This window comes from Psittacula echo (assembly GCF_963264785.1).
Source record: "Psittacula echo genome assembly, chromosome: Z".
NCBI classification, from domain to species: domain Eukaryota; kingdom Metazoa; phylum Chordata; class Aves; order Psittaciformes; family Psittacidae; genus Psittacula; species Psittacula echo.
In genome coordinates this window covers 85851022-85864862 of record NC_137742.1, presented here as the reverse complement: position 1 = coordinate 85864862, position 13841 = coordinate 85851022, and the positions used below count along the sequence as shown (strand labels likewise).

The 13841-nt window shown below is 43.8% G+C and overlaps 1 protein-coding gene across 5 annotated transcripts in view; it reads right to left on the bottom strand.

Moving 5' to 3' along the window:
- The window catches only part of AMFR (autocrine motility factor receptor), a 35932-nt gene extending 23045 nt beyond the window's left edge, over positions 1–12887 (bottom strand). For 4 of the 5 annotated variants that reach the window (XR_013958737.1, XM_080637537.1, XM_080637538.1 and 1 more), the window contains exons 1-6: positions 12074–12887; positions 11021–11113; positions 7975–8139; positions 6154–6306; positions 1363–1403; positions 439–571 (exon numbers count right to left, since the gene is read on the bottom strand). Coding sequence is in view for 4 of the 5 variants with exons in the window: in XM_080637537.1 (XP_080493663.1) it covers positions 439–571; positions 1363–1403; positions 6154–6306; positions 7975–8139; positions 11021–11113; positions 12074–12742 (1254 nt within the window). In the remaining variant the exon portion in view is untranslated. The remainder of the gene's footprint in view (positions 1–438; positions 572–1362; positions 1404–6153; positions 6307–7974; positions 8140–11020; positions 11114–12073) is intronic. The other variant, XM_080637540.1, reaches the window with a different exon arrangement.
- Positions 12888–13841: the final 954 nt, after the last annotated feature.

Genomic DNA, 13841 nt, shown 5'->3' with positions numbered 1-13841 from the left:
GGTCAAAACCGGATGAGCTTTAAGGTCTCTTCCAACCCAAACCAGGTGAGGATTCTATGTTCACAGGTATTACCACTCCATCTTCAGATACAACTTAAGCAGCACAGCATTTATAATAAGAATAAACTGTATTTGGTCCTGTGCAACTTTATGTCCCCTGCTGCCAATGACAATAAGTCAGGCTGGTATTACTTAACAGCAAAGCTAATTAAACACCTATTAAAAAGGTTGTTACACAGTAGTTAATACTGCATAACAAAGTTATTTGTGAGTACTCCAATTACACAAGAGTAAAGAATGTCAGAAACCACCCCCATACATTTTCCTCTTTATTTAAATAAAATAAGAAAAACAAAAAAATATATAAAATACATACACCCAGTACCCTTTATTTTAAGGCCAGTCTATGTGCTCAACCTTACATCCAGTATTTCATACCAGCATATGAATGTGATGCATCAAGTCCAGTGAAAGCAAGGTGAGCTCCATGACAAAATCGGTGTAGTAGACGTAAGTGCCTTTGCCCTCCCACATTCCTTCATGGCTGAGATCCCAGAGGTGAATTACATACCTGTAAGAGCAGAGAAATTAACATTATTCTGTCTTTTTGTTAAACCTCTAGCATTCAAACCATTTTCTCCATTTTACAGTTTTTGGATATGGATTCTTTGCCCCTCCTGAGCCCAGTGCCCACACTTTTTACGTTCCTTAGGGACTTTTCTTTAATGTTACTGTTTCAAACAGCAACATTTTAAAAAGACAAAAAGCAATCAATCAATGCTCAGCCCACACTGCATTACAAATACCACCAGCTGACAAAGATGTTGCATTTGCTAAAAATTTCTGCATGTACCAAAAAAGGGATTTTAGTAACTACAGACCCAGACTTTTCAGTACATGAGGTGTTTCCCAGGTGAAGCATTGCAGTTTGGTGACAGACCCAAACTGCCAGGAGTGACCCAGACCAAGAGGTTCTGCTCTACATGTCACATTCTACACCTGCACACACACATGCATTACAGATACACAGGCATGCTACTCTTCCAAAGCAGAAGTTGTAGTAGTTGTAGTAATGGTAGTAGTTGTACATTCCGGTAGGATGACATTAAGTAACATGTATTAACCCTCATACAATAGCACCAATCCATTTTAAACCATGCCTCGAGCTATTAGCACCCACTAAAGCTATCCATGCACTGCAGAATTCATGCTTAAAAATAGCACAGGCTAAAGTTAACCACCTTTGCCCACTGCCAAATGTGCTTTTGCAATTTAACAAAGTAGTTACATACACCTCTTAGATCAACACACGATAGTCACCACCTTCTTCAACAACCATCCTGCAAAACATGAGCTACTCACCGTAAAATCACATGAGTGGTTCTAACTGTCACAAGCAGAGACTGCAAAAGAGGAGAAAAAGGAAATAAAGGATACATTAACATTCCAGCAGGGATAGTGGTCCAGAGGCAGCAGCTAAAGGGCTAAAACGCATTTATTGCAGCATATTAACAAGTTCCAATGGTCACCACAGACAACTGTGTGCACAATATACCTGTGACAAACATGAAGCTTATAAATAAATATGCAAGAAATTGTTCTGGGGCACACAATGCTCTTGGAGCACTAGCATCACTGCTGTTACGTCTCTTTTTTTTTTCCCCCATTACATAGAATGTATTATCTTTTTCAGTTCCTACCACTCAATGAGTGTTGAGACCACAATCTCTCTTGACCACTGCTCAAGAAAAATTTGAAGAATCAAATAGTAGCAGGAATTTGAGGAAGAACCACAGAAGCACTTTCAAATTATTTCCCCCCTTGGCTGAGATGTGAAGGCTGCAAAAGTAACTTCTGCCTTTAATTGTGCGTACCTCTCTAGCCTAAGTACAGAGAAAAAAGTCTATCAGAAATGATTCCAGAATACCAGACCACATTTCCACGGCTCTTATCACCTAAGAAATACAGGTTCATCACCTCTCTAACCTACCAGGCCCACAGTGCCCCATCCCCTCATTGTATCCTCCCAGTGAAAGAAAATGGAACAGGACAAACCCTTCAGAGCCTGCCCTGTAGTTAGCAGGAGTCAACTGACACCAAGATGCAGGGGATTTAGAATGAGCAACTGAAACCATTTCTGCAAAACTGGTCTGATGGCATGCTTTCAAGCATAAGCATTAAAAACAAGTATGGAAGAACTATCAAAACCACAAACTTCCCAATATAGCAATAAAGCAGTTGGTTTGGATGGGGTTTTTTCCATTTGTAAAAAGCATAAAATGCTTCTATATGTATTTAACCCCTAGTAATATCCAACATACCTGCTAACTGTTTACTAATTGCCTTTAAAGTGTTCCTATGACTATTTACTAGTGCAATCTTTTGTCCATAGCAGGGCTTCAGGATAAGATGTTCACATCACTCAAGTAACACAAAAAACACATGAAGAAGGTAACAGCAAGTTACCTAGCATGGTCTGCTGTTCTCATTACAAACATCTTCCATATAAAAAGTTAAATAAGCACAGTAGCTGCTCCTGCAAGGCAGATTACGAGACCCTATTCTGCCTCCTGCTCCCCTGCACGTGGGTATAAGATTACACCTTATTCAAACAAGGTCTTTGGCTATAGGGAAACATTGGACAGACCACAGAGGACAAGTAAATACATCTAAATTCTAAACATGCAACTGGTGAAACAGAATGATTACCTGAGCTGCTTGATGGATATGCCGCTGAGCATAATCTGTGTCAAAACCAGTACCCCTGTCATAGGGTCTCCAACAAGGAAGACATCTATCAGACAGAAATCTGAAAAGTCTAGTCTTTGCAACCATTGAGAAGTTAGTATTTCAAAGACATGATTTACGCTGGTTAGTGGTGAGACAGCAGTAGGATCAAAATTAAAAGGACGAGCTACTGCAGCTTGCATCAAGGCCCTGGTCTCTGATTCCTCCACTGTTTCCAGAAATGCGTTTCAGCATTCTGACATGAGAAATGCTTGGCAGGAAGTAGAACACTGCCTCTCAAGTCACACAACTCCACAATCTGAGATTCTAAATGTACAGCAGGCCATTTTCAGTACCGACACCTCAAGAGCTCTTGCTCTGCTCAAAACGAACCACTTATTCCCCATAGACTCTGTGATACTGACAGATACTAGTCATGCAGATTAGCACACAACTGGAAGGCACTCAAATCCAGGGATAACGGATGCAGCATGAGAAGCCTTGCAGGAAAATATTTGCAAGGTGCAATTCTAAGATTTGAATATCACTATCATCATATGGCCTTAACTCAGATGTATGAAACGGGATCAGAGGATGGCTACTACAGGAATGGAGTAATTCCTTCTTACAATAAAAAAGGTACATAGACAGGTTGGACACTACTTGCTATACTGGAATTCTCAAATACCACATAGCAAGACAAAAAAGCTCAATGTATAGTCAGAAAGACTGTTCCTATTCAACCTCCTCTGGGCATTTGAACATTTCATATCTATCCTTTGCAGGAAAGAAAATACTGACAAACAATCCAGAACAAGGGAAGCCTAACTAAAACACGGGAAAAACTAAATCAATGTCTGCAGAGTCAGGAGAGAGATGAATAGCTTAATGTAACTTAATGTAATTAAATACATACTAATGGAATACACTTGGCAGGGCCTCTCTTGAACAGCATAACGCAAGCCACCACCAGGAAAACATTTTAGTTTCCAAGATTTAATGCTTTCTGCCAAGAGCTTGAGGACTGCCGTGAGGTGTCACTGCTAGTACCTCTACAGAGAGAAGCCTAAATGTTTTATTCCACTTACATAACTGCTGGGTATTAAAATCAAATGAACTACTCACAGTTGCCCAATCCAGATGACGCGTATCTAAAATGTTAATGAAAGGGCAAGATGAAATAAGGAAAGACTGAACAGAATAGAATTTTTTAGCTTGGAAGGAAAGTCAGAAAAGGAACAGGAGGAAGGTCTATAAAATCACAAACGGTATGAAGAAGAGTAAACGGAATGATTCTTTGCAGTTTTTCACCATAAATGTATGAGATGACAGCCAAGGACATTATCAGACAGAAGATTCAGAACAACTAAGAGAGCTCTTTTGTGTACACAAAGCTGAGTTAAATGTGGAATTTGTTGCCTTTGGATACTGTGGAGGCCAAAGTACAAATGAGTTCAATAAACAATCAGACAAATTTCCACAGTCCACCTGAGGCTATCAAACCCAACAGACTTGCACAACCCTCAGCTCAGGAGTATCCTCAAACACCAGTAGTTGCGAACAAGGGTGGGAGACCCCTTCCTACCCCTTCCCCACAAACTTCCTCTGCTGTTCACCAGCAGCACAGCAGGATGTGTGGATCCATGGCTTAGTTCAGCACCACACACTTCTGCTGACTGAGCCACTCCTTTGTTCATGAGCAGACAGAACAGCTCTAAGTGAAATAAATAGCTAGGCCACATCCTGCAACCCAAAACACATACATCACCACAGCATCAACAAGGCAACCCTTGGCTGCTGCAACATTCCCTGATAAACTTACACCACGCTAACACACAGCCAATGCATCCTTCTGCCACATCAAGATAAGAGATACACCACCACCAAGACCCTACCTATTAGAGATGCAAATCTTCAATACCCTTCCACTGTGTAGTTACAAATCTGGCCTTGCATATTCTCTTATTTCTTGAAAAGTAAGCTGACATGTGAAATAACTGAACTGTGGTGTGACCAGCACCATATTATCCCACTATCAGCTGACTAACTCCAAGTATGAGTTCAAGATAGGATAAGAAAACCAAACCATACATGCTACTTGTTATCTGTACCAAGATGTGCTAACACAACTGACTTGCCAATTATACTGATTATATATGTGTGTGTATATATATATACACATATCAGACAAGAGTGATGGTATATTGAAAAATGTGGGATCTGAGCATGACATGAATGGTATGGAATAAGGGGTGGATACTGTCCTGGGTTCAGCAGTAGCAGTCAGTTTTCTCCTTCTTAGTAGCTGGTGCAGTGCTGTGTTTTTGACTTTCGGCCTGGGAACAGTGCTGATAACACCAATGTTTTCAGTTGCTGCTCAGTAGTGTTTACTCTGACCAAGGACTTTCTGAGTCTTATGCTCTGCCAGGGAGGAGGGGAAGCCGGGAGGAAGCAGAGATAGGACACCTGACCCAAACTAGTCAAAGAGGTATTCCATACCACAGCACGTCATGCCCACTATATAAACTGGGGGCAGTTACCCGGAAGGACTAGATCACTGCTAGGGTCGGGCTGGGTATTGGTTGGGAGGTGGTGAGCAGTTGTATTCTCTTCCCCTGTTACTTCTCTTATCACTATTATTATTGGTGGCAATAGTAGTGGGTTTGTGTTATACCCTAGTTACTGGACTGCTCTTATCTCAACCCGCAGGAGTTACATCCTTTCAGTTCTCCTCCCCATCCCTCTGGGAACAGGTGGAGGAAGAAGGGGGCAGGGGGGTGATTGAGCGGCTGCGTGGTTCTGAGTTACCAGCTGGGCTTAAACCACGACACCTCTGCACTGCTGAAGATTATCACTTTCTCAGGCAGAGAGCAATAACCCACCATAACATTAGAAACATACTGATATTCACTCCAAAAGACATATTGTTTACTCCCTGATGCCAAAGGTTGAGGAGTGCACAAACACATGTTGCTCATCCCAGGTGAGACACTACTCTTGGCACAAACATCGTCTTGTTCTTTTTGGGGAGAAATTAAATAGGAAATACAACCTCAAAGGAACAGGCTGAGATGCACATTTGCATATTACACTTTTATACACACTCCCTCCCTTCCTAGCAGCCATTTTAACAAACCCTTCTTGCAATGCTCCTGAAGCACAACCTTTACTTTTTTCATATTTGGTTTCAGCATTATCTTAAGGATTTATCCTCTCATTCTCTCCTTCAGACAAAGAGTTTTTGAAGGCTTAAACTCTAAAGAGAGAAAGCATGCAGACTTGGCAACTACTCCAAAACACGAAAGGGCATCTTCAGAATTTCTTCCTTGTGAGAAAGTAAAAGAAAACCCACTGCATGCCAAGATACTCTTGCGTAAGGCGTGAAAAGCAAAGCAGAAACCACAACACATATGAAGGAAGTCTCACCTCTGCTGCCATGAAAGCCAATGTGTGCATGCCATGAGAGTAGCCAATAACACCACAGATGAGGGCTAATCCACAGCAGGACAGGAGCATGGCTATGAGCAGGGTCAGGACTCTGATGTGGCTGCTCATGGGTGTGGTAGGAGAAAAGGAAAGCTGCAACACAAATACATAAACACAGAGCAGGTTTAAAATACTACATCCACCCTGCCTTCCATAGTCACCTCATCAAACAAGTCCTCATCCAGGAAAATATTTTGCTTTCTAGAATAAAACCAATTTCACGACCTCAACCATACAATGCAGTAATAGATGACGCAGGATAAAGCTAAAACCAGACGCCATCCCAAAGTCTCATTCATTTCGCTGTCATTTACAGTCACCAACCTTTTAAAGCCAAAAGGGATCATTACATTATCTGATGCAATGTCTAGATCACCTGTGCAAGAAGACCATAGACACTTTTCCCACACAGTAGTTTCTTCACCAAATCTACAGCATCTGCTTAGGATAAACATGTATTCCAGAAAGACACCCAACCTTAATATACAGCCTCTAGTTTTTCCAAAGCTATCTTCTTCTGGAAGAATGAGACATCTCCCCCAGGAAATTTAGCCTGTAGCTAGAGACTCCTGGAGGGAATCTGCTGAAAATAGTTGTCCCATTCAATAGCATGCATAGTATATTAATTCTCTAAACTGCCTTAACAGTAGGCTACACCTAGGTTGTTGAAATGAAAGACAACCCAAGAGGCAAATTATTTAGGTAGTCCAGTCCTTTATTTTCAGGGCACGAAAGGTAAGAACAGGACAAGGAAAGAAGGAGTTGCCCAAAACTTCCCTCTGGTCTGATTGATGAAGTAGATTCACATTTTGTTTTTAAATTGCTTATCTTCCTCCTTTGTATCTGGTTCAGCTCCACATCCCCCTGAGTCTGCGAGGCAGATCACACAAGTACTGTTTGTCCAAGTAAAGAATTACGATACATGCTTTGAATGCAGAAGGAATGTAATAAGGACTTTTTTCCCACATGAGCTTTGTTCTTTCGCAGCTTTCTGAACAATACTAAAAATACCAAATGACTGCCTTGTTTGCTTCTGACTCCATTTTCCTAACCCCAACCAATCTCGTTTCAAGCTTACTGCTTAGCTTCTTGTGAAGGAACAGCCATTACTGGATATTAATTAAAAAAAAAAAAAAATTAAATGCAAAGCATTTACACAGATTCAATTTAGTTTAAACTTCTCTTGCATGACAGAGAAGATGAGGAAAATGCACGCCCATTGTGTAAGTTTAAAGATGTTGTTAACATTCCAGTTCCTTCTTCCTTGCCTAGTCTTCAATTTCTGCATCTCTACTGAATTCATACTTAGTATTAACAGAAACTGGGATGTAGCTTATGGAGAAAGCTGCACCGTATAAAGACAACATTTCGTAGATGTAAATGAACTTGAAACCTGAGCGCAGAATGCACAGAAACAGGCTTCATGGACCAATCCTAGAGGGCTCCAACCTAAGGGATGTTCTGCTGTCAAGATTCTTTCACTAAGGAGAACTATCTCACAGAGTTATGTAATAGTAATTACAGGGTACACAGAAGTTGCAGTTTATCAAAGGAAGTAAGTATCTTCAGCTCCTTTGTCTCACAGGAAAACTGAAGCAGTATGCTTGACATGCACTTTAAAGCTACTGGGAGGTGCACGTGTTCAGAGCCGCAGGGTGTGGAAAAGGTCTAAATTATCTGTTTGTAATTGATCAGGAAGGACTGCCCAAACCAGAAACTAAATTTGCACGTCCCAGAAAACATCCTGCAATCAAAACTCACATATTCAAAGCGATCCTTGCAGAGCTGAACCATAAGATGAAGAAATACGAGTCCAGAGAACCAAAGGCACCACATCACTACTTCTTCCACTGTCTGAACATTCAGCACACCAAAAATGAAGATGAACTTGTAGAAAATGAAATTCCAGAATTTATCCTTGAGATGCTGTAAAGGAAAGACATTTGGTTACTGTAGCGAAAGTACTGACAACCCACATGCTGCACCAGGGGAGGTTTAGTCTGGATATTAGGAGAAATCTGTTCACAGAGAGGGCGATCAAGTATTGGAACAGGTTCTCCACGGAAGTGGTAGAATCACCATCCCTGGAAGTGTTCAAAAAACATGTAGACGAAACAGTTGGTGACATGGTTTAGTGGTGCACTTGTCAGTCCTGGGTAAAGGTTGGACTTGATGATCTTAAAGGTCTTTTCTAACCTAGCTGACTCTATGATTGTAATGGATGGGAACCCAGCTGAGATTTTATTCCCTCTCATGACTGAGAGATATAAAGTATGCTTTTTGTCAGTGTATTCAGTAGAGTATATAAGCTTATGCTCATCATGATTGTTTGTCCAAAGGAGGCAGGAAAACATAGGTGTGCAGCTGTTCTATGACCTTCATACTTGGCTGCACTGGGGCGACTGGCCAACGTTCTCGGCATGGACAACAGTGAGATCATGAGAAACTGCACAGCCTCATGAGTAAACAATTGCAGATCTGGCATAAAGCTGGTTATTTTTCTAACCGTATAAAAGCAGGACCCTCTTATAGCCAAATCCAAAGCTTCACCTATGGGTGGACAAACTGTATAGCAAAAAAACAAGATGAAAGTAGAATATAAGAATATGTTATCAAAAGCCTGTTGCACACACATCTTGAATAGCATTTGTTACTCTTAGCTTAGCACAAACCAAGTTTGATCTCAGTTAGATATAAGGAAGTTCTTCCCTGTGAGGGTAGTGAGGTACTAGGACAGGTTGCCCAAGGAAGTGGTAAATCTCTCAGGCACCCCAGAAATCAGTTCCCTAAGTGCAAACATCCAGACCCTGATGCTAAGCCTAATGTGTTACGACAAACCAGGAGCTGGGCATGTCCTACACATGGTAAGCTCGGGAATAGTGCCACCAACATGGATATCCTCACTTACTTACCCACCTAAAACTCCATCTGTGTAAAGCCTCACTGGGCAGCACTCTCTAGTGACCGAGAAAACAGCTCTTTAAGTGCGAACGTCCACACCCCGATGCCAAGTCTAAGGTGCCAGGACAAACTAAGTTTGATCTCAGTTAAAGGAAAATGTTTTTCCCTGTGAGGGTGATGAGGCACTGGATCAGGTTGCCCAAAGAATCCCTGGCAGTGTTCAAAGCCAGGCTGGACAGAGCCTTGGGCGGCACGGTCTAGTGTGAGGCATCCCTGCCCATGGCAGGGGCTTGGACTTAGATGATCTTAAGGTGCTTCCCAACTCAAACCATCCTATAATTCTATGATTCTTCACTCCCAAGCAACACAGGTACCGGGCTGTGTACACAAAGTACTCTCTGCTAGACAAACTGCCACAGTTAGTTATACAAAATGCCCGAATAGCCTAGCACCTTGCTTCCAAGAACCTGTCAAAAGCACAGATGACTAATGGAAGATGACAAAGTCTGTTCTTAAAAAGCACAATGCCTGCAGTGGAGAATGAGACAAATGAGCAACGAAAAAGAACCTATTCCCACGCACATGCAGTATGAAAGAAACAATACGATGGTCTCAAGCAGCAGATAGCAAGCCAGTTCACTAGGGATAAAAACACTCATGGAATAAAATGCTTTGTTAAAGACCATGATGAAATCATCAGGAGTTTAATTAAGACAGGCCCAGCATTCCTTCACGATGCGGCTGGTTTTGACTCGCCAGTATTAATAACCAGCTTTCCTTTACATGGAACAGAATCGTACTCCCACTGCCCAAACACAAATGGATCCACACTGTTCCTGCTTTTCTCTTCACTTTTTAAGAGGGTAAAGAACATCCTTGAAATTATCACTGTTTAAAATTCCACATCCTTGTGGTCAAGAGAGTCTGGAAAAGTAATCTGTGTTTATGCATAAAACATAAAAACAGTAACCAAAATGCAGTTTGATAGTGCCTTGTTTTTAATAGACTTCACTCAGAGGCTCTATTTGTGAATAACAAACACAACAGGCCTTGAAAGATCCATGGGTATTAGTGGAACTTTATGTGCCTCAGTTCTGCATGTCAAAAATCATCATAGCTTGATTTCTCCTGAAGATCCGCATTTACACACTTTTTTCTTTAACGAAAATACATGAACACATTTCAAACCACTGCTACTGCATTTACAGAGAGCAGCTTAGGCCTTTGACTTTCCTTTAAAAAAAATACACAGGTCCTATTCAAACTGCTGCTGCTACTGTTGTATTTCACAGGATCCTATTTTTAAAAAACTTGTGTTTTAATGCTGAATTTTCAAAAACATTCTCACCTAGCCCAAGACAAGATTAAACCACCTGAGTTTTCAGCTCTGCTTAACTCCTTTCTCTGGGCATATGCCTCTCCACTCCCTCTTAAACATGAGGGCACATAAAGAATCCACTTGGCATATGAGGACATAAAGCACTTTTCCAGCATCACAGCACAAAAAAAAAGAGGGAATTCAAAATGCCAGTGCTGATAAATGGCTACAAAACACAGTGGAGAAAAGCTGCCAAGTACAAACCAAATAGAGCAAAACCCATGTTACAAGTATTCTGAAATACTGCACTTGCAAGAAATCTGACAAAGTTCATTAAGGAAGCAGGATTTTCAAGTTGATCGTGGGCTTATACAATAGGAACAGTGAAAAAGTTCCCTTCACAAATCAAATGGAAACTTGTGTCTATGGTTATCCTAGCTAACCACATGGTGAGATTTAACTTTATGTGGGCCTAAAATTTGCTCTTCTTATGTACTTTCAGCAATTACATACAGAAATGCACAGACACCAGTCACACACCTAGAAATCATGAAACACGACATCTGAGGCAACACATTGCTGTCTTACCTGCCTCTCGCTGACACGGAGAGGACCAAACACCATATACTGGATGAACTTAGCCACCAGCATCAGAAAACAGCAGGCAGTGTTCACTAGTACCTGGAAAGAAAGCAAGCAGTCAGCAACAAATACTTCTGCCCTAATTAGAGAGAGAGGGAGAGAAGGGGAATGAACAAGTTTAACAAAACCTGCCATTGTTCACAGAACAGTATTGGTTATCTGTTTTTTGAGAGGGTGAAAATTAAGCCTGGCCAATTCCAAGACACATAGAGTAGCTGATAAGTCACTTAACTTTTTTTTCTAGAAATACTAACATGGTCAGTTTGAGACATTGGTATAGCCAACAAACTAGCTTACCTCTTCACAAGAAATTGTTTTGTATAGATTAGCACATTTTGGCACCGAGGAACACGGGGACAAAACTCACAGATCCCCAAGATACTCATTTTGTTTAACACAGGGCAGATAAGAAAACTCCAGTGTGAATTTGTTGCTACAGGAGATACAAGATTCAGATGTTGTCTGGAAGCATTAGAAGCATTACCTCTCCTGTAACAAATGTGCTTCAATCCTGCTTGGGAAACTGCTTTAAAGCAAAGGAGCAAGGAGCAGAATACACAGGCCTGGGAAAACTGCTTCTCACATCTGACAAAGACACTGGTAATTAACTTTTGACCTACACAGAACACTGAAAAGGGGAGGGGAAGATGATGAAGTAGCCTCACCCAGTCATTTCTAAAGGACACACAATAAACTTTTCCAGAGTTCTTAATTTGAAGTCCCAAGACTAAGTTTCAATAAGCTGAATGTTTTTGGTATATTCAAAACCCAGTGCCTCAGTCAAGTAATCAGGTTGCAAAGATGCCCAACTAACACCACCTTTGACTGAGGCAAAGCTCAAGGGCAGCAACTCAGCTAGGTTTTTGATATCCCCTTGATGAGCTTTTATTTAAACTATGGAAATCAGTGAGCCAAGAAGCATATACCATTGTCAGGTTTGGGTTTAAAGAGCTACAGTATTATTTCCTTTTCTTAAATGGTGAGAATGCTTCCTCTCACAGGCATGGCTTTAAACGTTGTTTTCAAATTGAGCACGCGGGGGTTTCCTCCACAGATCCAGCTGAGGGGACACACAGCGCCTGGGGCAGCGCCCACCGGGCACCCACCGCCGAGAGCTTCACCCCAAACCCACCCATGCCGAGGGGGAGAGGGCACCAGCACTGGGCTGGGAAGCCCGGCTCTAACGCAGCCCCACCATGCAGCCCCGTGAGGGAGAAAGCGAAGCGGCAGCGGCCCGGGGAATGCAGGGGTGCATCCCCCCGCTTCGAGCGAGCAGCCGGTACGACGGCGCCCCCCGCCCCGCGGAACCGCCTCCCTCACCCCGAGCGCAACTTCCCAACAACAATAACGAGACGTTGAGGAGCCGACAGAGGCCTCTCCGCAGGCCGCACCGCCCGCCCGTCCGGGCCCGCAGGCCCCGCCGCCGCGCGCCCTCCCCGGGCTCACCCAGACGCAGAGACTGTCCGACAGCAGGTAGTAGGCTACGTCCAGGGCCCGCTGCCCGCCGCGGCGGGGGTGCTCGCCCAACTTAGAGCCCGCAGCCACGCCGGAGGCCTGGCTGAGGGCGCGGTAAGCGCTGAGACTAGTGCCCAGCAGGGCCAGGGTGCTGAGAGCTGTGTAGGTGCGGAGGCTGGGCCAGGGGAAGCGCTCCAGGAACAGCAGCGGCATCGCGAACCTCTCGCCGCCGCCCGGCCGCTCCAGCTCCAGCCCACCGCGCCGCCCCGACTCCTGCGGCCTAATACCTCCCCGCCGCCGCCCCTCCTCTGCCCGTGGTCATGGGAGGGAACGCGCCCGAACCTCCCGCCCCGGCCGCCCCGTCACAGACGGCTCCCGGCGCGCTGAGTCATGGCCAGGGCGGTGCTTCCCGGGACCCCCCCTGCTTGATCCGGGCCTGTCCGGCCCCTGGGGCTGCCTCTGCCACAGCAGCAGGGGCGGGGAGCGTAAAGAAGGGAAGACGACAGCTCTCCCTCGGCATCCATAAAACCTGGAGAGGTACGGGAGAGGCAGGGAGTGGAGGCTGCACCTGCAGCACTCCCGCACGGGCAGTGCGGAACTAACCGTGCAGCAAGCGAAGATGGCGCATGGAGCTGTTAACCGCCAGACCTCGAAAGCAGTGCTGCTTGGTCTCATAGCATCCAACTGCCAAACCTCCACCTTCCCTTCCTCTCTTCCCTATGCAATACCTGTTGGTCTACACTCCCCTGGTAGCTTTATCTTCCCCCTGTGGCAGCAGCGTAAGAAACCCTATATTCTGCTAACCATACATCTAGGTTGGATGTTCCTCCATCAAGTCTGAAAAGAACAGTCCCACCGCTACTGTTTCCAGTATTTTTTTTCCAGGTCAATCTTACACTGTACAGCTGCAATTTGACCGAAACACAATGCTCTTGGACTTGTTCTGTACATGGCTTATCAGCACAGCTGGCAAAAGAACCGAGCCCTGCCATCAAGTTTCAATTCTCCTGGCAGCACGTGCTCTCTCTCCAACAATACCTCTGCAAAAGAGGACAGCACACAAGCAACAGTGCATCTTCTGATTCAAGGCAGAATCTGGGAACAAGTCTTCAAAAGAGTTAGGCAAAACTGTGGAAGGCTGAAGGCATTTGGAAGCGACACATCCAACTGGAACTGATGTTTAGCCAAGCATGGGAAATAAGCAAAACTATAAAGGTTGGTATTTGAACCTCGAAGAGAGTAAAATGTTGAAGGGAAATAGCAGAGATCGGGGCATATCTTCCAGGATGACACAGCACACTGGTCTGACAGC